Below are 27,560 nucleotides of genomic sequence, written 5' to 3' on the forward strand. Positions count from 1 at the left end.
GTTAATTCGATTAACTTCGTGTCGCGTTTTCGCCGTTTATTTCATAACGATAATAGAGGTCGTACACACTATATCTTTAAACTCTATTTATTAAATATATTATTTAATATACACATGCAACAATATCATATATTCTCTATAATACATGTAGCTACAATAAAACGGCTTTCCCCGCGGCCCCCATACCAAAGATTTGTCAGTTGAAAGGGCGTTAACGCTGATCTTAATTAAAGACATTTTTCCCCCTATGATGTGGCATTTTTATAACACCTAAAGGGAGAAGGGCGAATTCAAGTTAGTCCATCGCGCGTATGTCTGACTAACATTTCAATCTCGACACTTCTCTATATATATTAGTTGGAGATATATTCGCGACTTTATATAAATATATACATATTATGTATCTCGCGAGTATGTAATATCCAAATATCGATTCTAGAGACAACTCGAGAAATAAAATGAACAGTTAAATGCTTCAAATCTCACACATGATAGAGCAAGCGCGTATTTACTCGGAGATTTTCGGAAACATCTTCCTTCTCTTTGCGATCCTAATTCTAATAAGAAAATAATAAGCTCTTATCGACAGTAAATACAGATTCCACATATCGGATGGAATGTATGTATGATCCTTTCTATGATCTTAATTCTAAGTACTGTGTGAGCGTCCGCGTATGAAATTTAATTACTACCGTGATGTAAATCAGAAAAACTATATATTACACGTTTTGTATATTTAACACGAAGGTAAGTACCTCGAATATTCGATAAGTAGCCTACTCTATTGGAACACAACCTTTTTTGGTGAATAGTCTCAGTTAACTACGTCTACGTTATTATGTTTACTTCGTTTGGTTAATTCGGTATTAAGCTTAACACGTTACATCCTAAAAAGTCTTCCTACATTCTCCCGCCATGTCGCACGATGCGAAGCAACAGTCGTAACCAACGTTAATGTTGGAAAAGAATTCAACGATTATCCCGTTATGTGTTGTTTGAACGAAGAATATACAACAGATATGAATATGTGCGAATGAGTTAGAATCTTTTTTTTGAAGCCAACGAAAGACGAGTTTGACAAGTATGATCGAGACAGAATGAGAAGACAGATATCAATGATTGTGATTATGCGCTCCAGTAAACCGATACACATTGTCGAGAAACGTAATCGATCATGTGCCGTGTCCAGATTCGCAACGAGAATAATCCAAGGATCCATTGAATTTCGAGTTTCGATTAACTCGTCTCGTCTGGAAAATGTTATTCGATATAGATAACATGCTTTTATCTATCGCGTAAGAAATGTACAGTTTTCTTCGTATACGCAGATTATCGCATACGCAGCTCTGATAACCATATCATCACTCATGCAATCACAGTGTAGATGTTTGTGATAAAAATATTTTCATGTTACAATAAGAAAATAAGATATGAGATACTTTAAAGTAGAGACGCGTTTGAATCACCTGTCTTACAATGTGGATGAAGACGAACACGTATAAAGCTGCGTAAAGTTTCATATGCTTTTTCCAAATCGTCATTTTCTATGATAATATCAAAGTTACCTGGTGTCTCGCCTGTAAGAAAGTAAAAGTTATTGCAACATTAAGAATATTACAATGTTTCCTATAATGTCAATTGAAACATACCATATTCCATTTCGGCTTTGGCAACTGATAATCTGCGTTCCAATGATTCCTCAGTTTCTGTGTTTCTAAACTTTAATCGTCGCTCCAACTCCGCAATGGACGGTGGTTTTACAAATACATAAAGGGGATCAAGATGAGAAGTGCGTTTGATTTGTTTCACTCCTTGTATGTCAATGTCTAACACACATACCTTTCCTAGGCTTCGCACATCTTCAACTGCTCGTTTACTGTAATATGGAATGGAATACAGAATGGAATTACATATGTACACATCATAGTATTATAATAATACTTATAATATTCGCATCGATTTTCCTCTTATACCTAGTCCCATATAAATTCCCACTGAATGTTGCAGATTCAATAAATTCACCATTCTTGATTTGTTCTTGCATCTTTTCTTTATCCGTAAAGTGGTAATGAGTACCATTTTCTTCACCAGGCCGAGGAGCTCTGGTCGTGTGGGAAACCGAGAATTTGAAGGTATCAGGATATTCGTCGAACAGCCGCTTTATTAAAGTACTTTTCCCACTGCCGGAAGGACCGCACAGTACCAACGGACGTGGTCCTTTATGAATCATGCTGAGGCAACCTGAAAATTGATCAAACACTTTTCATTCTTAACCAAATTAGGAGTTTTTAAGTGACTAAGTTTGTTCTTAACGTATATTATTTCTTTGTTATATCGTTGGGTCAATCAAAATTGTTATATTATATTATATCATGAGGTGAAAATTGTGGGTCCCGCATACCTATCTTTAATGTCCTAAAGTACTGTGCGAACATCGCGATTAAAATGCCGACAGTCCAAAACTACTCATTTCAAAATGCCGGTGACGAGAATATAATAAGCATGCGATGTCAAAACGCTCAATTGAGATTATTCTTCATGTGCAGTGAATGACGAAAAATATTTAATATTTCTCTCAACGAATATATCACCGCAATGTAAAATTAACATTCGTTACATGCGCCAGATTATGTTAAGGTTATCGATTATTACCGACGTTTTCTCACGATTGGCAGGTTCAATATTAGCAATTCGATCCTAACTACGCAATAACGAACACGGACAATTGAAGTAATCGTGTCAATCGCGTTGTAACAATGTAAACGACACAGCCGGAATACTAACTAATCAACATTGTCGAGTGTACTCGAGTATACACGAGGAAATAACGTTCGTTACCTTTATATTTCCTAGAGATAACAAACGATCGCAGCTGCAAAGCAAAATGCGAGTGATATTAGACACAAGATTCAAATAAAATCTAATGTGGACAATGAATCGGCGGATGCATAAATACGCGAGATATAAAACCAGATACCGGGATTGTGATTGTATCGATAAATATATTAATAAATATAGAAATTTATATACACAACGTGTCAACCGAGATGGAGACACGACACGCTAATGGAGGATTTACATTGCATCCGTTGTCTGATTTACCCGTTGAGTCGTTTTATTCGGGAGAAAAATGACGCCTGATCTATTGTTGAGGCACACTACCCGATCTCGGATCTTCATTGAAAACGGTGGCGGCTCTTAGCGGAGCCTTCAGAACTAATTTTTACGTCTTTAGACGAGACTCGAACCAATTTAGCCGCGACTCAAACCACTTGAAGATTTACCGCAAAATCGTTAAAGAGCGTAAAGATTCCGTTAAATCGCGTTTCGACATTTAAGATCTCATTTTGAGCGTTGCGTCTTATCAATTTCAATATTTCTCAAAATACTCCCCTCAAAATAACCATCCTCGATTTCCGTTAACAAATCGAGATCGTGATACGATTCAATGGCATGTCTCAGGCAGATTTTTATTTTTCAAATAATATGAACAAGTCAGGTTAACTTTTATATATATAAGTAGTATGATTCAACAAGAAGTAAGTTGTACGACAATAATTTTATCCTCGAGTGCGCACGAAGATTTCTCGCAAACTGCTTAAAATTACAATTACAAATTTAGGCGGAAATATAAGACATTTATTCGGTATACATTTAGTTAAAAAATGAGTTCAAGTTACATTGCACGGATAAAATACTACGCGTAATACAATCAATTCTCTTTTTTTCCGTTTTTTTTCCAATATTTAAATCATTGAATCTTACTTGATCTTATTTCTCGACGTGATTACTTCGAACATATCTGTCACACTATAAATCTGCGATGAGAAATATAATGACTCAATGTAAAAAAAAATGAATCCGAAATCTAAAGGAATCAAAATACAACATTCCGATTGTTATTGATCGGAATTATTTGCACCCTGCTTCCACTCCATGGCAACACGTGATAAATGTAGGCGCACACATGTCTCTGTATTTATGTACGTGTTACGCGAAGCATGCATGCCCGCACATGCTTCTGCACGTATGGCTCTGTACATTAAACGCAATCAAAAACTATAAATAAATATCACATTTGACTCGCTGTCATCACACTGTTCCGTCACACACTCTCTATAACGATATTAAGGTAATCAACGGACATCTTTCCCTAAACTACTTCCGCTTGTACTTGAAACGACTTTGTTATCCTATGCATTTGCATCGGCAAATTTCGGGATAAAGCTGAAATCTGTCGTCATATATATATTCTTGTATATCAAATTTAAACAGCAGTGGGACCGGTGGGTTTGCCTTGTGTTCTACGACGTGCCAATTCCGACATGATCACAGGACCAATGTGCGGCGATCTTGGATTGCTCGACATTGCTCTGTACGTCGCTGCCACTGCCATCTGAAACGCAACACACTGTGTTGACTCGTCGCAATTGCTGTGCATCAGCCGATTTATCGCGAATAAACCGCTGTAATGAATACATTACCTTCAGATTGTGCGGATCCTCGATGACGTCCGGTAATACTTTTTGCGGGATGCGGTGCCGATTCATAATCCACGGATATTTCAAGATGAGGGCCGCGGTAGGCCTTCGATTGGGGTCCACGTGCAACATTCGTTTGACTAGTTCTTTAGCTTCGCCTGAGATGTGACACCATATTCCGCTTTCCACATCTATGTATCCCGGCCCGATGCGGTCTAATATATCGCTCGCGCTGTCTCCCGGGCTGTTACGGAAAGGCGTGTACCTGAAAAAGCGTGGTAAAATAGCGCGATAAAGTAAAATATTCTCTAGCCACGATTGATCGTGCACAACAATTAGTTGCCACGAAGCTTTTCGTTACCCGGCCAACATGATGTACAGCAGGACTCCGAGCGACCAAATATCGCACGCCGCGTCGTATCCCTGGCGTTTCAACACTTCCGGCGCCACGAAATTCGCGGTGTAGCACGGTGTCATCAGCAAACCATTTTCCGCCCGTAATTGCTTCGCAAAGCCGAGATCACATATGCAGAGCGTCGTTGGATCTCCGCCAGGTTTCGCGTACAGGATGTTCGACGGCTTCAAGTCTCTATGAACCACCTGTTGATATTTTTTTTTCCCTTTTTCAACGCAAGGATATTTTTAACGACGACATTTTTATCGCGGATAAAACGCGCAAAGATGCACAGACTGCGTGTCGCAAAATGTGTATCACGCTGGAAATTACGCTTACCCCGTTCTCGTGAAGATAATGCACGACACTGGTGATGGTGTAAATCACTTCGGCGGCTTCCCGCTCCGTAAAATTTCGTCTCTGTAGCAAGCGATCGAGGAGCTCGCCGCCACGCAGAAGCTCCAATACGAGATACACCCGCTTATCGTCCTCGTGGACAGATCTCAATGTTACGATGTGGGGATGCCTGCCGTACCGTAAGAGAATTTCTATCTCCTCCGTCGGGTCTCGTTTCATTTTGTCAATCACCTGTTTTTTCGCAGGAGAGTTTAGCGATTTATAGAAAATTCTCTCCTCTCACTACTCTGCACGTACGTTTAGAGGATGCGTTCTTGCTCACGGGCAACTTTGTACATCCAGATGTACATGAAAAAAAAAAATGAAAAGAAAAGAAAGGGCTGATTACCTTCACAGCATACTCCATCTTGGATGCTAAATGGATGGCTAGGTAAACTACGCTGTAACTTCCTTTGCCAATTTCATGCTTAAATTCGTACTCATCCGTTATAGAAGCGGGATTGACATACGACGGCAAAGTTGCGCTGATGCTTTTGACGGGATTAACGTAAGATGGAAAAGCAGTGCTGTCGCAATTTTTACAGTCCAGAGACTGGGTGTGTTCGGCGTCCGCGAGCAGGCACGGTGCTACGAAGCTGAATCCGCGAAATAATTCGTGGGCGTTCGCGCTCGGCGGTATTCCCGGAGAATCTGAAAGAAACATCTCCGATAAAGGCACCGTGCGCATAAATCTGCGCGAAAGACGGGATTCGCCGAATTATTATTGATTTGTATCTACTACATTGTTCTTTCTTTCTCTTCCGTCTTTAAGAAGAAGCGATCACCTTTAGGTGTTTTACAGGTAAATTCACTGTCAAAGGCGGTCGCGTCGTCCTCCTGACTAACAGCTGGTTTAAACGGTGGTCGTATCTCCTTCTTATAAAGAGCATCCCAATCGATAGTAGCAAAGAAAATATGGTTTTTAATTTCTTGCACGCCACCTAAAAGTGAGGAAATGTTGAAATAAGGACAACTATTTGCGTGTGCATCATGCGCGCACATACGTGCACAATTTTAAATTTATTGTTGCATGTATTATAATATATGATACAAGTGTTACATTACCCGAGCCAAGACGGTTTGATGGGGTTCTCTTAAATAATACCCTCAGAAGTGCCTGCGCCTCTGTTGAAATATTGTGCGGCATTCCGAGCTTGGCTTTCAAAATTTGCGCCATTGTCTCTTGACGATTTGCGCCTTGAAATGGGAGTGCGCCTGTCAGCATTTCAAACTGGGAAAAGCATCGAAAGTAATATTTAAATTCTTATTTACAGTCCATTGTTATCGCGTAATCTTCCTTGCGTTTCTGAATGAACATGTAAAATCTGACCATTAAAACACCAAAGCTCCACCAGTCTGCCGTAAAGGAATGTCCTTTTCTGTTGACGACTTCAGGTGCCATATATTCAACAGTGCCGCAAAATGAGTACGTGTATGAATCGTCCAAAGGCTGTTTGCTCAAGCCAAAATCTGTTAAAGCTATGTGGCCTTCGGTATCTAGCAAAATGCTATCACGTAAGAAATACATGAGAGATTAATGTAATATACTGATAACGAATGCTTATTAAATAATCAATGTCAGCAATACAAACTTTTCAGGCTTGAGATCTCGATAAATAACTCCAAGACTGTGTATATGATCTAAAGCGAGCGCTAGTTCAGCTAAATAGAATTTAACATCTTCTTCTGTAAACATCACCTAAAACATTAATTATACCAATACAAATTATACAAGATGTATATATATTGATTTGGACAATTATCTATCGTAATAGTTCATTCGTGATAGATAACATTATGCTTTTTTTCATACTTTTTCAATAATACAAATTGTCTGATAAGAACTACCTCTTTGGATAATCTCGAGAAAAGGTCACCTCCTCTTAGGAAATCAAGAATTAAATATAACTTTCCTTCTGTTTGAAATGCATAATGCAGTCTGACAATGAACGGATGTTCCACATCCACTAATATATTTCTCTCCATTTGAGTTCTCTCTCTGTCACGAACTAAAAGGAATAAAAAATAAGTAATTAATAAACAAAACAAACATGTAGAAATTTAGAAAATTTAATATCATATTAATATACTTTTTAATGTTGCTTTCTTCAAGACCTTCATGGCATACAATGTACCACTGTCTTTTCCAACAACTTTTCTTACTAAAAATACCTGTAAACGTATGGAAAATAAGATAAAATACAACATATCAATTCTGATATTATAAGGAATATGTTTAAATTCACATATACTCATATATTACACACAACATGCACGTATTTTATACGCCATTCTTACCTTGCCAAAGGAACCTTGGCCAAGAACTTTCAGTAACTCAAAATGAGAAGGTTCTGCTTTCTCATGACCATCTCGTACCATATCACGTACCTCGATTTCATGAGACTCTGAACAACTATTTGATTTTTCAATTAAATTCCCTTGAGTAATCATTGTTTCCTCTTGATTTTCAGCCGGAAGAATATCTGTACTTTGCTAAAAAAAAAAAAGATAAAAAGCAAGTGAGAGGAAATTAAAATGATGAAACACATGGGATGAATGAAACAGGCATACACATGTATCTGATAATATAAAGATCTTTTCATCTTTCTCAGTAGAAACAACTCCTTAAATATCGAGAGAAAATGATGAAAATGTTACCTTCTCATTTACGAGATGCTCGGTCCAGGGAGCCGTTAGATTTGCCAACGGCATTATATTCAAAGTTCTGTTTATTTTCGAAATTGCAAGCGTTTTCTTAGTGTATTTATCAAATTACTATCGACATGTACCAGCATTTAGCCTTTTTTTGCAAAAGATAAATTTATCAATTATTAGTTTTAATACAAATTCACAGCGAGAATTCGCGGTTAACTGCTAACCACTGATACGCATGTACACACGCATTATGTACGATCGTGTGTGCGCGCGCACACACGAGGCGCGTGAATTCTGTATGCATGCACACATAGTACATATGATACACATGTCATTTATATACACATATATAAATATCATACACACATGAACATATATATATATATATGTATGTACGTAGAGTCAGATAAGCAGAAGCAATGTATGGATTAATGACAGAGGAGGAATGAGAAGAGCCACGCCACGATCTGATGGTTCCTGATAGATCGCTGATCTGTTGCGCCATCTGCGTCAGTTGAGTCTATCTTGTCACTGAGTCGTACTACCTGAAAATGAAACACCGTCCGACATGATGTTAAGTCATATCGCGATCATCAATCGCTGTGCATTTATGCATGGTTTCTGGTAGATTTGAAATCTATCGCCAATGTTATTCTCTGTTCCTGTTGCTTAGCAATGTGAGAGGTCCTTTATTGGCTACCTTCAGCAGAGAAATCAGCTTTGCAACTGTAAAATTCATCTTAACTTGGTTGAATCAAAAAATATACACCAATCAGATTCACAAATTTTACACATTGCAAAGTTGCTTTCTTTGCTAAACGCAGCCATTGGTCGTAATGAAAGGTGTCCAACGCTGATTGGTTGTGCTGTCGATCGCGTTTGCGAACGCGCGAAAATCGCCATAATAGCAACAGTAACGTCTCGAAGCGGAGATTTTGGAAATTACATTTTAACATAACAGCTGATCCACTGATAATGCTGAAAGTGTTACGTACGTATTTTGCTTATTTAGCGTAGAACGGCACATGAAGCTAAATTTAAAAGTTTCTTGACTAAATATTGAGAGAGAGAAGAAGAAAAAGAAGAGTGTACTTTACGTGTGTGCAATTTGTGATATGTTATAATAATTTAGGTTAAACTGAGAAGAAAGAGAAATTTATCACGAAATATTTCTGGAATGAGCATACCGAAGAAATGACAAATATATCATATATACACGGATATATATCGGATATACACATTTAGCTGTAAATTGTCTTTAGAAACCTCGATATTAAGAATACATAACATTAGATTACACTGGTTGTTGCAATATTATGCAATTTCGTTTGGTGTCATTAGTGTGATTAATACAAGTTAAAGATAACATTAATATACATTCATTAATGTGTCAATTCTAATTCGAAGGTGCTTAAACATGCCATGCTGGTACTATGAAAAGAAGGAACTACGAAACACACCATCCATTCAGGATGGCATCGATTATGAGACGGAATGTAGATACAGGAAAGAAGGTGCACGTTTTATAATCGACACTGGTACAAAAATGGATCTAGGTTATAATACAATGGCAACAGGCGTCGTTTACTTTCATCGATTTTATATGTTTCACTCATTTAAGAATTTCCCGCGATATGTAAGAATATATTTATTATATAAAGAAATTATATTCTATATACTGTATACATTGTCATGTGCTATTGTGATATGTTGCAGGTAACAGCTTGCTGCTGTTTACTCTTGGCTGGTAAAGTCGAAGAAACTCCAAAGAAATGTAAAGATATCATAAAAACTGCTAAGACTTTAGTGTCTGAACAGAAATTTATGACATTTGGGGAAGATCCTAAAGTAAGTTACTTAGTTAACGAAGAAGATAGTCTATTTGATGCAAGTATCTCTATATGTCATGTCATGCACAATAGGAAGAAGTCTTAACGTTGGAGAAGATTTTATTGCAAACCATTAAATTTGATCTGCAAGTGGAACACCCATATAGCTATTTATTGAAATATGCAAAATGTCTTAAAGGTAATTTATTATGTATATATGGTAACATTTTACTATCAATACTAAATCTTCTAATCTGGAGATGATTTTCCATCTAAATCTGGATCCATTTATAGGTGATAAAAATAAGTTGCAGAAAATGGTACAGATGGCTTGGACATTTGTCAATGACAGGTATGTGATGGCAATTTAATTTGTTATTCAGTTATCGAGTAGTTGTGTTATTTTGAAATTTGACATAATGAAAACAAGTCGCCTTATATATCTATGTGTATCTTTTCCTTAATAGTTTATGTACTACTCTCTCATTGCAATGGGAGCCAGAAATCATAGCTGTTGCTCTAATGTACTTAGCTGGAAAATTAAGCAAGTTTGAAGTGTTAGACTGGGTCGGAAGACAACCGAAACATTTACGTTGGTGGGATATGTTTGTTGAAGATGTAACGATGGATCTGTTGGAAGGTAAGATTGCGCAATATTTTTCTCGATAAGTACTTTATCCGTCATTTCCATTTATCCAACATGTCGTATGCATTTCTCTAGATATTTGTCATCAAGTATTAGATTTATACTCACAAGCTAATAATACGAAACCACCTGATTCACCACCCATGATACCATCTAGTGAAGTGTGCAGAGAACGACCCATTCCTACTGCTAATGTAGAATCAGCGTCTAACACACCGAATGGTAAGTAATGATTTAGGTATGGGAGCGACTCACTTTTCCTCTCTTACTTCTTACTTAGAAACACCTCGTTTTATCTCACTTTTAAGGAAAAAGCTTTACTTTTCTCACTTTAAAGATAAAACAAAAGATTCGAAAAAAATAGAACATAACTATGACTCCGGCGACACAATGTTTATAAAATGAAGAACTATGATTTTATTTTTAAATTGTTTTCATTAAGTTTGTCAGAAAAACAATGACCGTCATGAGCACACTTGATTGTGTTTCTTTAAATTCAAATTTTCCTCCTCATTGACTTTCACTATATAGTCAAAATTGAGATACAAGTAATACAAATGATTGTTGTGCTGTAATTAAAGGATTAGTCGACCATTAAGGACTTGATTCAATATGATAAGAACTTTTAAGTTTCTACGAGTAACTGGTAAATCTTATGCGGTGACTTCTGGAACTCTTACAGTGACTCCTGGAAAATCCTCCAAGATTGAAACACCTGTAGTTTCTGCAAATGGCTGTCCACCTGCAGACGTCGCAGATACAATAAAACCAATGGACGTCCCAACGACGCATTTCCCCACCTATCCGGCAAATTTCGCGGCCTCTAACAATTCAAGTTATCCGCCAGCGTTCCCGCCTGCGAATGTTTCAGTTCCTCCTCCTCCTGTCAACACGATGAATCATATAGTGCCAACGATGCATCACATTGGATCATCAGCTGCTATTCGTCCGACACCACCAGCGGCATCGACTACGAACCAACCACCATTTCAACCGTATTCCTACCCAACAAACGCGTCGTACTTTTCAGCGAATAATCCAATTCCACCTGCCGCACCACCACGCAATTATTACCCACCGCAACCATAACGGAAGGCAATGTATTGTGCGTACGCTATAAACTGTATCTACAAAAGTATCGTTACCTTAAGTAAAGATAAATTTATTCAAATATTAAGAATTTAATTACTGTAAATTTTGTACAGATATACACGCCGTACTTTTATATTTGCTGTTGTCTCAACAATAGTTTTAAATCTCTCCTTTTTCTGCTATTACCGCAATCATTCTCTCTCTTTTCTTTTTCTGATAATATCGCTGACATACCAAAACGAAAAAAAAAAAAAGATTATGTTTAATTTGATATATATTTGATTAATTCAGATATTATTTCCGTGGGAAAATAAAACAGGATATATCACATGTAAAGATTTCCTTTACTGAAAAAATTTTCTGCAAATTTAAAATGCCGTAATTTTCCGGGTATTTCGTTGTTTAAAACCTTCAAAATTGGTTCTGCACACTTTGAATCTAGTACAAAACCATCCATGTACAATACATACAATTTAGTTGACACATTTGTAAATTCAGCATGTGACAAAACTGAAATGGATGATTAATTTTGATTTACATATTCCGTGTGTACTTGACATTCATGTTATATGTGAAACATGTACTAACCTCCTGCACCAACTCCAAATATAATGTTTGGTTGTTCTAATGTTTCAATTTTACATTCAGAAGTATCATTTGCATTTTTAGCGGTTAATATCCTTAAAAAAGAAGGATCATCTGGAATATTTGTACTCTGAAACTGTGATATGTGACGACATACTATTGCAATTGTATTCTCTGTGTTTAATAGTAAGTCAAATAGCTGTAAAGACCAAATTCATATCCTTCAGACTTGTAAAATATATACTATAAGATTATTTTATATATTTATGTATGTATATATGTATATACACATTATGAGAATTATCAAAGTACGTACCTCATTTATAAGTATCCCTGCATCTTTGGTATTAAACTGTGGTAAAATAATGCACAGATACAGTTGTTTGTCCATTTCGTAAATAGCAGAAACTTTCTTGTCATTTTTATTCTTTATGACACAAGCTTCTTCAACTTTGTGACATAAACATTGTTCTGCAAAGGCTGAAATGTGACAAATATAAAAATACATACCAACAGTTAATTTAAAATATTAATGTTAGGACAAATTGTATTACGTATCAATGGTTCTCCTTCGATTATGATGAACTTTTTTATATGCTCGGGTTTACTTTTCTGCCAATGAAGAAACAACGTCCTGAAACAAATGGCAGTTAGTTCCGTTATTCGATATTTCAGCTTGACGAATTACAACATGCAAATCATAATAATAAATTTGAACGATAAATTCAACTCACGGACGATCTTCTAAATTTTCAGCTGATTCATATTCGTCTTCGTCATCCCAAAATGCTCGCGATGACGGAAATACGACCTCTCCAAAGTGACTAACCATGTTCGAAAAGAGAGTTCTAAAGAAGAAGAATCAAGAGTAAATTGTGATTTTCTGTATCTCCGAAATCGCGTCAACTCTTTCTTACGACATAAAACACTTGTCAATACTTGATAAATTTGAACGAGTCAAAATGACGGTGCAGCGTGATACAAGAAAAGTTTGAGAACGACCGTGCCGCACGAGTTTCGTGTGATGTCAATGAATTGATACGCTCTCTGGTGTCGAAGAAGATATTCAGCAAGCGACGTGTTACCAACTGAAGACAGTAACGCATGCGTAAGAGTATCGGAAGAATGGGAGATGTCGCTGTGATGACAGGTGCTGTTCGTTTCAACTGCACTTTCTGCGTTGAAAATGAAATGAAAAAGAGGAAGAGACGGTGAAAGAACGAGCGAGAGAGGAAGAGACGAAAAAGTGCAGACGAGCGAAAGGCCCGTGGAGGATCGCACGTCGGATGACGGTAGTCAACGGACAGCGGTAACGAACGCGATGACGAGTTAGACGCCGTTTTCTCTTGGTCCTCCAGCCAGGTAGAGACCGAAAAGGGGAGCGCGTTGCGACACTTACGCGCCGCGCGCGGCGATGCGTTGCAACATTTCGCGCGGCCTGTCAAGGTGAACGCCTGCGAAAGGTCCGCGGCGAAATCTCTACCTCTCGCCACCCGATGTATCGTCTCGTTCGTTGAAGTGCTCCGTCGCTTCCTGGTGTGTTGGACGTTCTTGGCCGTCGAGCATGGAGGACTACAAGTTTCTCTTCAAGGTCGTGCTCGTGGGGAACGCCGGCGTCGGCAAGACCTGCCTGGTGCGACGATTCACTCAGGTGACGTTCTCGGACATTATTTCGAGATATAATAAGTTAAATCGAGGAGAAACGACGATGGTGGTCTTCATCGTCGTCGTCGTCGTCACTTCGTTGGCCTACTCGCGTGACGAACTCTTGCGCACCGTTTACGCGCGGTTGCGTTTCCCGGAAGGGTGGAAAGTTCGTTATTTATGCATCGTGCGGATGATGTCATCTACATATGTCGAGCGCAGTGCTCTGGAGTACTCCTCGCTATACTTTCTATTCCTTGTTGATTTTTTCCAAACGTACACACCTACACTCGACGTGTTTTTCCTTAAGCTTAGCTTCTATGCGACTTATTTCTCATATTGACATTAACTTCCAGTTTTGTCGCGAAATTTACAGGGTTTATTTCCACCTGGACAAGGTGCAACAATTGGAGTTGATTTTATGATTAAGACTGTTGAAGTAGAGAATGAAAAAGTCAAGGTATACAATTTGACATAAGTTAGTTACAAACTAAATACATATCTGCGATATATTGAATATATGTCTAATTTATTCATTGTTTCTTTTGTCAGTTGCAAATTTGGGATACTGCAGGTCAAGAAAGATTTCGTTCTATCACTCAAAGTTATTATAGATCAGCTCACGCATTGATATTAGTTTATGATATCTCTTGTCAACCCACATTCGATTGTTTGCCGGATTGGTTAAGGGAAATCGAAGAGTATGCGAGCAACAAGGTTCTTAGGATATTAGTAGGTGAGTAAGAAGAGATACAGAATAAATTTCAATTTGCAAACTTCAATTTCACGAAATTAAAGACGACTGCGAGTTTATACATTCTCTATTTTTATAAGAATTATATTTTTCTTAACATCAGGAAATAAAATTGATCGAGAGGATAGAGAAATACCAACACACGTAGGAGAAGATTTTGCACAAAGACACGGAATGTACTTTTTAGAAACGTCTGCAAAAGAAGCAGAGAATGTTGAGAGATTATTTATGGAAATAGCAGCTGAACTCATGGAGGTAAGCAAAGAGTTGCACCTTTCACTTGAAATCATTTTCTTCATCGGTATCACATGTCATTTTAGCAAGCTCGCAGTAAGGAGTTACCTCGATATGAAACGAACACAACTTCAATAAATGGCAAAACAACATCGATCGGTGATACTAGTAATTGTGGTTGTAGCCGACTCTCTTAAATAATTTTTGTATGTAACATTAAGCATTTTAGTGAGATATTTTTAGTTATATATATNATTTAAACATATTAATCATTAGCTTTTGTATAGAACACTTGATTTTTATAGATATGCAATTACAGCGCAATTTATACTCTATTATTACCAAATCTAAAGATTAATACCAAATTTTATTTACTCGAGACGCTGTTTAACCTTAAGTTATTTAAGTATCTGTTTCCATACGTGATGGTACTGCATTTCACGTAATTGTACAATATCTTTTGTTACTTCAAAAGTACAAATAGTCATTGTCAGGATGGATTTTGGTAATTTGTCCAAAGTCTTATTAATAACAATAGGATTTTTACAACACATTACAAGCCTACGATGTATAAAGTTACTTCTAATGTGCAATATTTACATGTGTTTATTGTGCTATTTTGAAAAGTGCAGCTCACTATATGCTCATAACAGCAATTTAAACTAAAGCATAGATGACATGTAACGCTATAACATACAATAATCGGTGAGAATCGTTTCTTATTTTAACGGGATTAATTTTGACAAAAGCTTACGCTATTCGCGGATGATCTGAACATTTAGACATATATTATTTGTTAATATAATAATCTAGGACAAGCGATATTGCAAGATATATAATATTATTATACATCTACTATAGCATTTATATGTGATCTAATTTTTGTTATATATTTACTTTATATATCTGTAATTATATATACGGTTTATAGGTTGATTATTAAGTATTCTATTTATATCTATCGTGCGTAATGTAATGGACAATTGTTTTTTTATTTATGTTTCTGTAAACTCTAAGATCTCTTCGTTAAGCTGCTAGTATTGTACTAATATTTTGGCACATTGCTCTAGTCTTCACATTTCTTTCGTTTGTTTTATGTATTTACATACTATATACAATATGCATATAATTGTTGACGATATGTATATTGTGTTATAAACTCTACTCGTGGCTGAAACTCTTATCTTACATTTAAGATATAGTTTGTGTATCACTATCGAGCGTATTACTTCGATCGTTGTTTCTTCTTTTATGAATTATGCACGAAATTTAACACGCTCCCTGCCGGACCGTTTTTATACGACTTTCAATTCACATGCGTATATCGCGTATATCGGAAAGCACAACGTGTATTCGTTGCGTGGAACTTTATAAGTGCGTTATAATTATTTAGTTTGTGTTTTTTGTGAATTGAAAAGTTATTTATTATAAAAGTGAGTATTCAAAGTATAAAATATACAGTAGAACAAAACAAATAAGCTTATTTCGAAACTGAAAAATTGAAGAATAACAAATAAGATTTTGTAGAATAAAACAGAATGCATTAAAGAAATTATAGCACAAATTATAAGACAAATAAAATTAATTTTGTTGAACATTTTATAATCGAATGTTACGATATATTTGATTGAAACAATTTGTACATAAATTTTGGTTTGTTTGGGGCAATCCTCAAACTAAAATGTTAGCCGTTTTATTTCACCTCTAACAGTTTTAATATCCAATTATCTGATATTTTTTTTAAAGCAAGAAGTCAACGTCTTAGTGTCGGTTTGTTTTGAAATCGGATCATAAGAAATGAAAATTCATTATTACGTTATATGTGTCGAAATCGGTTTATGACTTTAAAAGTATTGCAAACATGATAATAGAGTACGAATGGGTAGTAAGATAAATTAAATTTTATTGTACTTTGCCTTTTAATGACAATGCAAAATAACAATTAGCATGGAGATCGAATTCAGCGTATACCGAAAACGGTACACGTGGCAGGGAACGCGTTAAATAACAAACGTTCACGTTCTCTATAACGGACTATCAGTTGAAATTATTACATTTATAATTTTTATATATTTATTGTCATTGACATGAATTCACACACTATGTGTTTATACATACTTGATAAACTTCATTCTATTTTAAATATAATTAAATGTGTCTTACTTCACAATTATGATATCCGAGATTTTCCAAGATCTTTCAAATTGAGTTAAGTTTACATACTAACGGTTCGATTGAGAAAGTTACTCCAAAGAGATTTTATATAACAATGTTTTATTATATGATTACACAATATAAGTCGCTAACAACGCAAAATCGTAACTTGTAATAAAAACCATATTGGTTAAAACATATCAATTCTCTTTATATGGAAATACAGAATGTTATTATTATTATCATATTATGTCAAAGTTGGCGTCGTGGAGAAATATGTATAGATCTAATATAAGCCATTTCTCATGTAAAACACATTCTTACAACAATAACAAGTACATATTCATACTCAATGTAATGGAAAGTTACATTTTTTTCATCACAGATAGTTTACAACTAAAAGAAGCAAATTTTCTTAACCAAAAATAAATTTAACTAAAAATAAATTTAATAGAATATAACCGCAATATTGGGTTTTTTAAAATAATTACTATGTAATTTTACGTATGTTATATATATTGGAAAACGTACATATATATATTATATACATACATATATTATATATATTGGAAAAAATCATTTAATTGTGCTTGTTTCAAAGATAAATCAAACAATTGTTTTTGTATCTTAGACTCCAGTGCCATCGGAAGTACAGAGTGTTCCCTACAATTACTAATGTATAAACCACCTTTTATTCCAATGTCTTTATTTACTGCTGCATATACTATTGGAATAGCTCCTTGTTCAGGTGTCTACAACAAACATGTATTTATATAAATTCATTAATGATAATAATTCGGGTTAATCTAGGAATCTTAACACAACATATTGTTACCTTAAATGCAATCATCATCAGTTTAGTTTTGTTCCAAAAGGTGTTGCTGAATATACCCGTTTTCACGATGCCAGGATGTACAGAATACACTCGTACATTCAACGATCTGTCTACTAAAAGCTTTTGCAGTACGATCGTAAATATTACCTGTGCTAATTTACTTTGTGCATATGCTGCTTGCGTCACGAAGTAGTCCCTGATTTAATAAGATGTATTTATAGCAGGAAAAGCAACTACACATTAGTGTGTTAGTGACATCAGTCAGCGTATAAAAAAAAATAATTGTATTAAATTTCTTTCACATACTTGCAATTGATGTCGAAGTTTGCGCTTGCAAGCCTATAAGCGCAAGAAGTAACATTGATTATTCTACTACAGTCATCGAGTTGCCCAGCGTTTTTCAGTAACGGTAATAGAAGTGATGTCAATAAGAAGTGTGACAGATAATTTACAGCCCATTGTTCTTCAAATCCATTTTTAGTTTGTTGATACGGAGTAAACATAATACCGGCTGAAAGAAGACACTTTGTCATGCAAATTGCGCTCGGCATAATTAAAATAAATTTTCCCGCGGCTGACATACCATTGTTAATTAATATGTGAACTTTGTCATACTCCTTCTTTATTCTCTTCGCGAATTCTTTTACCGACTCGAGAGAAGAATTATCAAGCTCGTAGACTTTCGCTCGTCCATTGGTCACACCCGACTTCCTAATTTGAAGAACAGTCTTTTGGCCGGCAACGATCGTCCTGCAAGCTAATTATGCGACATTAGACAAAATAACGTGCAGTAAAATCCAAGGACGACAAGAGTATCGCATCGATGGGAAGATACCGATTATAACTTCCATGTCGCACTGTAAAAGTTTCTTGACGACCATAGCTCCTATTCCTCTGGAACCGCCAGTTACGATCGCAACTTTAGCCGGCATCAGAGTCAAATCTGAAAGGGAAGAATACCAGTTTTATGTTTAATGTCAATAATTCCAGGTAGACGTATCATCATTTTATTCGCCAGCGCATCATAAAGTAATAACGAGCGAGTGCGAATTCGAAAATTCGTAAAACAAACTCGCGTGTCTCTCTCTTTGTTTCTTACCGATCTTATTGCGTCTGACGTTCCACAGGTCGTCCATGACCGACAGTGTACCGAGGATGTGGTATTTGATCATGTAGAGCAAGGTTATACCAATGTAATGCCATTTCCTGCGAGGCACGCAATAGATGACGGCACCAAGAGTGCAAATCACGATCAGCTCGAATAACATGTCTCGCACGGTGGTGAAAAACTAAATGTGATTTCGGGGTGCAGGTAGACGACTGCACGTCCTAAAACCGGTTGACACTGTGGAGAATCAGAAATTGAAATCTTCTCGACGAGAAACGTTTACCGTTATACCTTCCCCTTCTATATCCGACGAACCGTTATATTGTTCAATAGGAGGTATATCTTTTTTTATGTGAAAGGAGGTTTTCTTTCCTCATCGTTCGTGACCGTTGAGGAAAATATTCAAAAAAACGTTTCATTCGTTTTCGAAAGTGCAGGCAGGATTGTGAAGTGTGGAAACCAGACGAAAGAAAAAATTCTATTAGTAATCTCGAACGTCAAACCGAGGAATGTATCTGGAAATTTGAAAAGAAAATACGGGAGTCCGATTACAAGTAGTTTATTCACTTTTAGCGATTCTTGCGTTTTAACGCGGCGAATGTGAATAACATGGGCGAATTTAACGCGAATAAACCGCGAAACAGGTGAAGAAGAAACAATTGGAAGAACAATTAGAGGGAATATAGCAAATAGAAAAAAAGTGAAGGAAGGAGAGAAAACGATGCCGTGCTCCAAAAGAAACAGATATTCATACTCAAAAGGAAGAAACTAACTTTGTTTGTTGTTAATATATTTTTGCAGTGTTCTGTTGTTCTTTATGTTGTTATTAAAAGCAATAACAGCTTATTATTTCTCTCTCTCTCTCTCTCTCTCCTTAATTTATCTATTGTGCATTAATTTATCTATTGTGCATTTTATCAACAGCTGACAATGTTTATCAGTCAACACAAGGATGTTTCCTCTTCATTCTAAAGGTAAAAATGAATGGAGCAACTTGTAATACATTTCAAGATAATTATTAATATCTGAATAGTAAAATAATGACTAACACCTCATCTAATTATGAATTATTTCGATTATCATGCAGTGTTTATTAGAAGTGACTCTCAATAATTTTGTCAAGGTTCGTTAATAATATATCGCAACGTATTTTCAAATATGTGCAGGAACGTTTAACGCGTTTCGGATTTTTCGTTCGCGCGCATTTTATTCTTGAATAACTCCATTATTTTTCCGAATTTTGTTGGAATATTTTATCGAAACGTTATTAAGATCTTATTTTACGAATATTTTATCGAAATATTATCAAGACTTACTAAAAGGCCTTGAGAAAAGGCAAGGAAAATAAAAAAAATCTCAAAGTTCCAATCCAGAAAATTCCCTTGAATAAATACTTAATAACGGTTAATAACGACCAATGATTAGCGAACAACAATTTTCAACGATGGCTGCAAATTTATATCTAGCAATTGTTACATACATGTCGAAAAAACGTTTTCCCGACACTGCGGCGTTTAATGCGCTCGTAACTTTTCAATAATGAAAGTAAACAAGATATGAGATGTAACAACTGCATAGTCAGCGCATGAGCATTATGTACTCCGTTATCAATGCTAAAACCTAGAATTTCAACGTTGGACATCACCATTAATGCGGTCCTAACAAGGCGGTTTTTTTTCAGCGATTAATCCTAGATGTAAAAGTTGTTTTGATAAATGTCAAAATTGAATGCACAACTTATTTCGATAAATATCAAAATTAATGAAGGATTTTAATATTACAGATAGAAATGAATCGTTATTCGCGTATTATTTATGTAATTCGTATCAGCTGCACAAACAGTACGAATAACAATAAATTATATAACTAAACTGCGTATTTATAGGAATATTTCAAATGTTTGTATACATAAAAAATAATTGTCAAAACTCTGTGATTATCTTCCTTGGTCCTCTCGCTTGATACACCATCTGGATAGAAGGATGGAACTATGAGTCAAAGTAGAAACGTAGACATAGTTTAAAAAAATAGCATTTCATGTGGCAAAAACATTTACGCACGAGTCGCCACAATCGCCTAGTGACGTGCCATCTAAGAGTAACCTACATAAAATGTCGCGGATGACATCTACAGACGGAAATTGCAATCGCAAAAACGAGACTCAGCCAATGTTGCCAATGAGGTTTCTCGATTATTCCGGCTTGTAGCTTGTTACACGTAGGTCTAACACGTAGATGTATCGAATAGGTGAACCTGTACGATTGTTTATTGCTGACGTATAAAATTGCTGTACTAGCCAGTGAAATATTTCTACCTTAAGGTTTCGTCGTGTGAGAAACGAGTAACACGTAAGTGAATTAACCTTTAACCGCTTTTAACAACATACGCGGATATATTTCGTGTTTCGCGTGTCATCAAATGATAATGTAATTCACGTTTTGTCGTATAATTTTCTCATCACGTTACGTGCATGATGACCGCAAAAAAAAAAAGAAAGGAGGAGGAAGTCCAGTTGTACGTGTCATTTTTCGTTGACGTCGCAATACGATCGGGTTTTCGCGCGGTCTTTCTGACTTTTGCTTATAGTGGAAGTGCTAGTCTCTCTTGATTCGTGCGATTCTCTTCATCAAAATGAATAAGTGACGTTTCCGAAGAAAGTGCCTGTTGCTTTCACTTTAGAAACAAGTGATGTAATCACCGATTCTCCTTGAGGCGGCCCTCCTATATTTATCTTGCGTATTTATTAACATACTAGTTATGCAAATTTTTCCCAAGTTTTTGCAAGTATCCAGTTGAGAATTAATGTTCATAACAAGTGTCAAAAAAATAAAATCTTGTCAAAAACCTTGACTGACATAAATGTAGCGACATAACTATAATGTTCCTTTTATATTGTTGGCTCTGCTTTTTAACTTCAGGATGGCAGACAACACTAGTGAGTCGTCACCACAATTGGAAAAGGGATGGTCAGGATTGAAGCAGCACATTACGGAGAATAAAATTAATTTTGGGTTATGGCTTACGAGATGTTTCACTATCATATTCACCATTGGTTATATCATTCCTATATTTGGGTATATATATTTATTAATTTTGTAATTAGATTGATATATATGTAAATATGTAAAAGTAACTTAACAATAATTAACATGTTTATTATTTCAGCAATCCTTTTAATATATATTACAAAATATTGATGAATAATGCAGCAACGAGCGCATTGCGACTTCACCAAAGAGTGCCCCGTGTACAGATCACTAGGCAATTTTTAGAAATGTTATTATTGGAAGATTCGTGCCACTATTTGTTCTACTCGCTGATATTTTTGTATACAGCGCCGGCTACATGTATCCTTTCAAGGTTTCAGTACTTATTTCAAAATTCAAAATTGGTTTTATGTTTATATTTTGTTTAAATGATTTAATTTTAAAGCAGTCCTAAATAACAGAAAAATGGGAGTATAACATATTTAATCCTGAACAATACATAGTGGTACTCACGCCAGTTTTCCTGTTCGCTCTGTTACACATGGCCAGTTATTCTCTTGCATTACTAGACGTAAGTAAATTAGTAAGGAAACCAATTATGTACATATATATATATATACAATGACACATTAAGTATATTTGCAAAGTCATTGCAAAGTCATAAATTGTTTTGTTTTTTGCTACATATAGTGTCTAGGACAGAACAGTTGGTGGGGCGCTCGTCTTGCGATATCCTTGGTAGAATTCCAATCGCGAAAAATTCTCCGTCTGTGCGCTCTTTCGGAGATTATTATCTTGCCATTTACAGTTTTCCTAGTATTCACGTACGTATCATGTAGGTCAGTTAGAGAAATGGATGAATGAGGATGTGACAATTTAGTATATAGTAGATATACAAATTGATGTAGAGGTCTTTTTATACGGTCAATTTATACAACTCAAGCATTTAATATAAACTTGTGCTAACATAGAAGTACTTTGATATCTTTTTGTGTTTTTAATCGTTACGTTAAATCGTTACCTGCATTGCACGATACTGGTATATTAAAATATGCTAAATGATTTTTTCCTCTTTCAGGAGTCGCGCTGGTTTATTAACACCATTCATCTACTACCAGTTCTTGAAGCTGCGTCTTTCATCTCAAAGGAATCCATACACGCGTAATGTATTCTACGAGCTCAGAAACGGATTGAGCAGCGTATCGAAAAAGCCGGCGGTTCCTGATATCGTACGAAGAATGATCGACGGCCTGCTTTCGCTCACTCAACAAATGGCACCGGTCCGCCAATAATAACTACTTGAGATACTATCCTCGAATTTTTTCTCATATTGTTCAAGACAGATCTCCTAGGGTTCTAGGGTCCACTCTCAGCGACACACTTTCGTGAATAGCTAGCGCAAGATGAGTGCCGACATCAAAAAGATCCCCCATAGTAAATATGTATTATGAAATGATTTCCGATATCGTATATGAAAAGGATCAAAGCGTAAAGGGTTTCTTACATTAATAATTAAACTTTTTTCATTACTGAATGTCGAGTAAATATGTAAGTGTGTTTCAAACTAATTATTATCAAGTAGAATTCACCCACTTAATCGAAGATTTACACAAACTGGTGACTAGGTTTTGTTGTTTGTATTTTATATTTTTCAGAATAATAAGATCGCGAACAAAATAATTATGCACACGTATTAACCACATGGTTTCAAACGTAATGTGAATTTAAACCATGAATTTGTAATAAATAGGTAATGGTAGAGTTTGTAATATAGATAGATCTTGTATGTGTTGATTCCTTTGACTAGCTAACTTGTTTCATTTCGTCTGGCTTTATGATATTTAAGCATAAAATATCTATTATATAAATTAAAAGAATAGACTTCGGAAATAATTTACATTATTTCTGAATATTGAAACGACAAATTCGTCATCTCTTTGAAACAAGCTCAATTTGTATATGTATTATATTTGTTTCGTCAATTCTCCTAGTATAGATCTGTAAATTCTATTTTCTCTCTCTGGTATTTAACATTTACCACGTTTAACACTTTGCTATATTTGATTGATACATAGTTTATCACAAAGGTCCCGGCTCTCGTCTATGGGTGACGGTTTTTAATTATTAAATTGTTATCAATTAAGAACAATTTTATCAATGTTTACATACGGATATTTTTAATGGAAAAAATAAAATGTTCATATAACGTATTGGATGTGTTAAGAACAAAATTATTCAAGGTTACATTTATTTTATATACATTAGGAAGTAGTAATCCGAGTAATATATCGGATGCTTTTGGATGAAAAGATTTCGGTTTCATATTTTACATCGGAGAAATGTTAAGATTAGAGATATCAGGTATGAAATATCACTTAATAGTAAAAGTGTGAGTTCAATCTTTTCATTAATATGGGGTCGATGTGGTTTGCTTCAAGCAATCTGACTCGACGAACTTTACGTACGATTGCACACGGCTGCCAGAGAATTTAGGTTTGGTGGTGTTTGCGCTCGAATTCAGAAGTGGCGGTCAAAGTGTTAAATGTATCTCGGAGTGACTTTGTAAATGAAAAGAACTATCAACATACTGGTGTAACAAGTAATCTTAAGATGTGCTCGATAAATCTTTATAAATAAAATATGAAAATTTATAACATATACACATTTAAAAATTACCTAGTACTTCTCCTCTTTCCCAGCAGTTGAAACGTTATTTTTGATGATACATTATAATAAAGTAGCGGTACAAAGATCTGGTTTTCTGTATTTATTTATTATTCAAATGTCATTACACAGCGAGAGGGGTAGGTTGAGGCATATCTTTCGACGGCTTCACCTCGGAATTCGGCTGCATTGGAGGAATCTCATCCTTAGGTTCAGCGATAGACACATAGTCGGGAAGAGGCTTCTTCGGACCGGTCTTGCCGACGGGATCCCACGGAAGCATTATTTTCACTTTGATTCCGAGTACGCCTGAAATTGTGAATGCCAAGTTTTGATCATGTAACATTTATATATATTCATACATATAAACATATTATTAGTATAATATAACAATGCGTTGTATCATTTTGCTCTTACATGGTATATTAGCGGCATAATTATTTGTATGAAAGGAAAAAAGAACTTTTTCCTGTATACTTAATGAAATAAATAATGATGAAGTAATAATTACAGAGAGAGGATTGTACCTTGCCGTAATAATACATGACGAGTCGCAGTGTTCACGTATTCATTGGTCGGTTCACCGGAATGGATCATCAGACCATCCACGAATTTCATCGACTTCGCTCTCTGACCACGTAATTTGCCGCTCACAACTACTTCGCAGCCTTTGGCGCCTGATTCCATGATAAAACGAAGAACTCCGTAACACGCCCTGATCGAAACGAAGAAAATTGTGAATCACACAACAACGATTAGTGCGAAAAATACAGAGGGAATTAAATACTAATTTACCTTCGTACAGCCAGACCTCCAATGAGCTTATACCGAAGCGACTCTGCCTGTGCAATGGCGCATAATCCACGGACGGCGACCTTTTCCGCATACAGCTCGACATTCTGCGGTTCTTTGAAGTTAAAACGCTTTTGTACCACAGATGTCAATTCCCTGATTCTGCGTCCCTTCTCACCGAGCACGCTTTGCGTATGCGTGGCCAACAATATGATTTCTGTCCGGTTTGGCGTCACACGGACTTCCACGCCAGAGTAGCCATCCTCGGCGAGCTCACGAGTCAAGAACTCGTTGAGTTCGGCCCTGAAAACACCATCACCCACGAACTGCAAACGAAGAGAGGAAATAAATACATGTGAAACCGAGTCTACCCGTTTCTCTCTTTACTTTGAGGTTAAAATAACCTCAAAGTATCCGCTAATATAAACACAAACACAGTGGAAAATGATACGTTTTGCGACACTTGGGAAAATTGAAGAATACGACGAATAGGCGAAAGTTTACGAAATTTCGCGCACCGAAAATAACGATGAATAAACGCGACACGTGGAATCATAAGACCAACGTATAGACAACGTTGAAAGCATCCATGTCATCCACGAACCTAGTCTAATGCATTTATTTAATTTTCCACGAAATATCTTTCCGACGACTTTCAGCGTTGCCGCAACGAGCATATTTTCACGTATCGTTTATTATAAATTATTGAAAATTACAGACCTTCCTTTTCTTCGAAATCGAGCGGTTCTCCATGTTTCACAGTGAAGCATAAAAGGAGCCGAGAAACCGAAAGATTTGACTCGACCCGAGACGGAAGCGTCGTACAGTACTTATTAAGACTCGTACACACGGAATGTTTATATCACTTCTGCCTGTAGGTGGAGCAACGCTATAACCGATAAGCAGACAGTTGATTGGCTATCTATGATCGTAGTAAAGAAATCTTTGCTCTGTTTGTTCTGATTGGTCAATCAAATGCTACTCTGCCCATCGACTGCGGTTTTGTAATGCAGCTAAGACCTGACTATAAATACCGTCCTATATGAATATTTCCACATTATCCGCAAACAGTTTACATTTTCGACATTACAGTTAGCAACATTTGTATTTTTTAGAAAGAAATTTTCTTTCATTGGCTATTTGATGGAATTCGGTGTGAATCTGTGATAAACTCGTTTTTTTTAGTTACAGTGGAGACCAAAATAATTTGGACGCAGCTAAGTTCAGAGTGTAACTGATAGTCCAATGAGAGAACGAATCAGTCAAAAATAAGTTCTCTCGTTGGATCATCAGCTGCGATCTGAACTTGGCTGCGTCCAAACCGTTTTGCATTCCACTGTACACCGTATCACACTTTTTGCGGAATAAGTAACCTAAAACACACAATTTGAATGATTATTTTAATTCGATAAATATATGCAAATTAGACAAAACAATATATAAAAATGGCAGGAGGAAAAAATGCTCAAGCTGGATTTCAACCGGTAATACAGCAATATAGAAAATACTAGAAATCTAACATAATATAGTTCTATATTTATATTCTAATTTATTTCATATATTCCATAGGATTCCGATGTTCATATTACGTATGAAGATCAACAGAAGATTAATAAATTTGCAAGGCAAAATGCTAAATTGGAAGATTATAAAGAAGAACTCAAAATCAAGCAGGTATCGCAGTTGTTTCGATTGAATGCATGCATGCTCATTAATTTAGCTTGCTCTGTCTCTTTAACCATATATGGTCATGTGAAAATTGTCACATATATATATATAAATGACAGTTATAATTTTGCAATTTACAGAATGAATTGAAAAATTTGGAAGATGCTGCAGATGAATTAGCTCTTATGGATGATGATGTGACAATACCATATTACATAGGAGAAGTATTTGTTCATCAGGATCTCGAAAAGACACAGGTAACAAAATAGCATTAAGAAAAATGATAATTGTTGTTGACATAATATATATATATATATTGCAAATATTCATTACTTCTATAATAAAAGTAAAAATATAATTTAAATCCATATGATGTCATTCTTTTCTACACTTGTATCTTTAATTACCGTCAGTTATCAGCATTAGATATTTTATTCTTAGAACCATTTGGATGATGCTAAGGAGAAGAAAAAAGCAGAAATTGCAGGTTTGGAAAATAAATGCACAGATTTGAAGACTATTATGACAGAATTGAAAACACAATTGTATGCAAAATTTGGTAGTCGTATAAATTTGGAAGCAGAAGAAGATTAACCTTTTCAATGCATGATACATTTATTTCTATTATATTTAATATAATAT

At 35.8% G+C, this 27,560-nt stretch overlaps 9 protein-coding genes across 25 annotated transcripts; 4 read left to right on the top strand and 5 right to left on the bottom strand.

The window, feature by feature from the left end:
- Positions 1-71: 71 nt before the first annotated feature.
- LOC106752373 (guanylate kinase) lies at positions 72-3,153 on the bottom strand. Of its 4 annotated transcripts, none has more exons than XM_014634036.1 (6): positions 3,103-3,153; positions 2,839-2,872; positions 1,974-2,241; positions 1,650-1,876; positions 1,467-1,577; positions 72-1,250 (listed from the first exon to the last, which is right to left on the bottom strand). In XM_014634036.1, exons 3-6 carry the CDS (start codon positions 2,228-2,230, stop codon positions 1,237-1,239), a joined length of 609 nt encoding a protein of 202 aa, XP_014489522.1. In that variant the 5' UTR covers positions 2,231-2,241; positions 2,839-2,872; positions 3,103-3,153; the 3' UTR covers positions 72-1,236. The 4 variants fall into 4 exon arrangements, with proteins under 4 accessions (XP_014489522.1, XP_014489521.1, XP_014489523.1 ...); XM_014634035.1 differs by lacking the exon at positions 3,103-3,153 and adding an exon at positions 2,978-3,084; XM_014634037.1 differs by lacking the exons at positions 2,839-2,872; positions 3,103-3,153 and adding an exon at positions 2,653-2,827.
- Positions 3,154-3,456: 303 nt separating this feature from the next.
- On the bottom strand, positions 3,457-8,365 carry LOC106752389 (ribosomal protein S6 kinase 2 beta). The gene is made up of 13 exons (XM_014634065.1): positions 7,930-8,365; positions 7,570-7,764; positions 7,362-7,443; positions 7,120-7,280; positions 6,864-6,970; positions 6,602-6,779; positions 6,337-6,502; positions 6,057-6,212; positions 5,621-5,922; positions 5,215-5,463; positions 4,843-5,081; positions 4,485-4,746; positions 3,457-4,396 (listed from the first exon to the last, which is right to left on the bottom strand). The coding sequence occupies exons 1-13, from the start codon at positions 7,981-7,983 to the stop codon at positions 4,268-4,270; spliced, it is 2,280 nt and encodes a 759-aa protein (XP_014489551.1). The 5' UTR covers positions 7,984-8,365; the 3' UTR covers positions 3,457-4,267.
- Positions 8,366-8,846: 481 nt separating this feature from the next.
- LOC106752360 (cyclin-K) lies at positions 8,847-11,628 on the top strand. Of its 4 annotated transcripts, none has more exons than XM_014634010.1 (8): positions 8,847-8,917; positions 9,334-9,562; positions 9,643-9,774; positions 9,849-9,954; positions 10,050-10,107; positions 10,223-10,395; positions 10,477-10,623; positions 11,084-11,490. In XM_014634010.1, exons 2-8 carry the CDS (start codon positions 9,344-9,346, stop codon positions 11,488-11,490), a joined length of 1,242 nt encoding a protein of 413 aa, XP_014489496.1. In that variant the 5' UTR covers positions 8,847-8,917; positions 9,334-9,343. The 4 variants fall into 4 exon arrangements, with proteins under 4 accessions (XP_014489496.1, XP_014489497.1, XP_014489498.1 ...); XM_014634011.1 differs by lacking the exon at positions 8,847-8,917 and adding an exon at positions 8,925-9,023; XM_014634012.1 differs by lacking the exon at positions 8,847-8,917 and adding an exon at positions 9,034-9,173.
- A 101-nt stretch (positions 11,629-11,729) lies between these two features.
- Positions 11,730-13,666, bottom strand: LOC106752361. Of its 3 annotated transcripts, none has more exons than XM_014634015.1 (6): positions 13,562-13,666; positions 12,813-12,926; positions 12,633-12,712; positions 12,395-12,558; positions 12,082-12,277; positions 11,730-12,003 (listed from the first exon to the last, which is right to left on the bottom strand). In XM_014634015.1, exons 1-6 carry the CDS (start codon positions 13,642-13,644, stop codon positions 11,819-11,821), a joined length of 822 nt encoding a protein of 273 aa, XP_014489501.1. In that variant the 5' UTR covers positions 13,645-13,666; the 3' UTR covers positions 11,730-11,818. The 3 variants fall into 3 exon arrangements, with proteins under 3 accessions (XP_014489501.1, XP_014489503.1, XP_014489500.1); XM_014634017.1 differs by lacking the exon at positions 13,562-13,666 and adding an exon at positions 13,478-13,521; XM_014634014.1 differs by lacking the exon at positions 13,562-13,666 and adding an exon at positions 13,018-13,352.
- On the top strand, positions 13,619-14,962 carry LOC106752362 (ras-related protein Rab-30-like). Its single transcript, XM_014634018.1, has 5 exons — positions 13,619-13,729; positions 14,099-14,182; positions 14,275-14,458; positions 14,580-14,731; positions 14,797-14,962. Exons 1-5 carry the CDS (start codon positions 13,643-13,645, stop codon positions 14,905-14,907), a joined length of 618 nt encoding a protein of 205 aa, XP_014489504.1. The 5' UTR covers positions 13,619-13,642; the 3' UTR covers positions 14,908-14,962.
- A 2,428-nt stretch (positions 14,963-17,390) lies between these two features.
- LOC106752303 (dehydrogenase/reductase SDR family member on chromosome X-like) lies at positions 17,391-20,819 on the bottom strand. Of its 5 annotated transcripts, XM_014633905.1 has the most exons (9): positions 20,716-20,805; positions 20,288-20,427; positions 19,581-19,775; positions 18,799-19,044; positions 18,535-18,642; positions 18,283-18,456; positions 18,006-18,210; positions 17,700-17,895; positions 17,391-17,616 (listed from the first exon to the last, which is right to left on the bottom strand). In XM_014633905.1, exons 4-9 carry the CDS (start codon positions 18,965-18,967, stop codon positions 17,422-17,424), a joined length of 1,047 nt encoding a protein of 348 aa, XP_014489391.1. In that variant the 5' UTR covers positions 18,968-19,044; positions 19,581-19,775; positions 20,288-20,427; positions 20,716-20,805; the 3' UTR covers positions 17,391-17,421. The 5 variants fall into 5 exon arrangements, with proteins under 5 accessions (XP_014489391.1, XP_014489392.1, XP_014489389.1 ...); XM_014633906.1 differs by lacking the exon at positions 20,288-20,427 and having other exon boundaries at positions 20,716-20,781; XM_014633903.1 differs by lacking the exon at positions 20,716-20,805 and having other exon boundaries at positions 20,288-20,634.
- Positions 20,820-20,924: 105 nt separating this feature from the next.
- LOC106752305 (Krueppel homolog 2) lies at positions 20,925-24,452 on the top strand. 5 transcript variants are annotated; one of them, XM_014633910.1, is made up of 6 exons: positions 20,925-21,155; positions 21,726-21,881; positions 21,973-22,154; positions 22,298-22,365; positions 22,485-22,618; positions 22,873-24,452. In XM_014633910.1, the coding sequence occupies exons 2-6, from the start codon at positions 21,727-21,729 to the stop codon at positions 23,084-23,086; spliced, it is 753 nt and encodes a 250-aa protein (XP_014489396.1). In that variant the 5' UTR covers positions 20,925-21,155; position 21,726; the 3' UTR covers positions 23,087-24,452. The 5 variants fall into 5 exon arrangements, with proteins under 5 accessions (XP_014489396.1, XP_014489393.1, XP_014489397.1 ...); XM_014633907.1 differs by lacking the exon at positions 20,925-21,155 and adding an exon at positions 21,166-21,321; XM_014633911.1 differs by lacking the exon at positions 20,925-21,155 and adding an exon at positions 21,329-21,543.
- A 94-nt stretch (positions 24,453-24,546) lies between these two features.
- LOC106752306 (40S ribosomal protein S3) lies at positions 24,547-26,079 on the bottom strand. Its single transcript, XM_014633913.1, has 4 exons — positions 25,971-26,079; positions 25,254-25,576; positions 24,986-25,173; positions 24,547-24,767 (listed from the first exon to the last, which is right to left on the bottom strand). The coding sequence occupies exons 1-4, from the start codon at positions 26,001-26,003 to the stop codon at positions 24,583-24,585; spliced, it is 729 nt and encodes a 242-aa protein (XP_014489399.1). The 5' UTR covers positions 26,004-26,079; the 3' UTR covers positions 24,547-24,582.
- A 208-nt stretch (positions 26,080-26,287) lies between these two features.
- LOC106752307 (probable prefoldin subunit 4) lies at positions 26,288-27,554 on the top strand. The gene is made up of 4 exons (XM_014633914.1): positions 26,288-26,734; positions 26,820-26,924; positions 27,059-27,175; positions 27,360-27,554. Exons 1-4 carry the CDS (start codon positions 26,696-26,698, stop codon positions 27,510-27,512), a joined length of 414 nt encoding a protein of 137 aa, XP_014489400.1. The 5' UTR covers positions 26,288-26,695; the 3' UTR covers positions 27,513-27,554.
- Positions 27,555-27,560: the final 6 nt, after the last annotated feature.

Source organism: Dinoponera quadriceps, unplaced genomic scaffold (genome assembly GCF_001313825.1).
Source record: "Dinoponera quadriceps isolate SergipeBrazil2010 unplaced genomic scaffold, ASM131382v1 scaffold248, whole genome shotgun sequence".
In the NCBI taxonomy this organism is placed as follows: domain Eukaryota; kingdom Metazoa; phylum Arthropoda; class Insecta; order Hymenoptera; family Formicidae; genus Dinoponera; species Dinoponera quadriceps.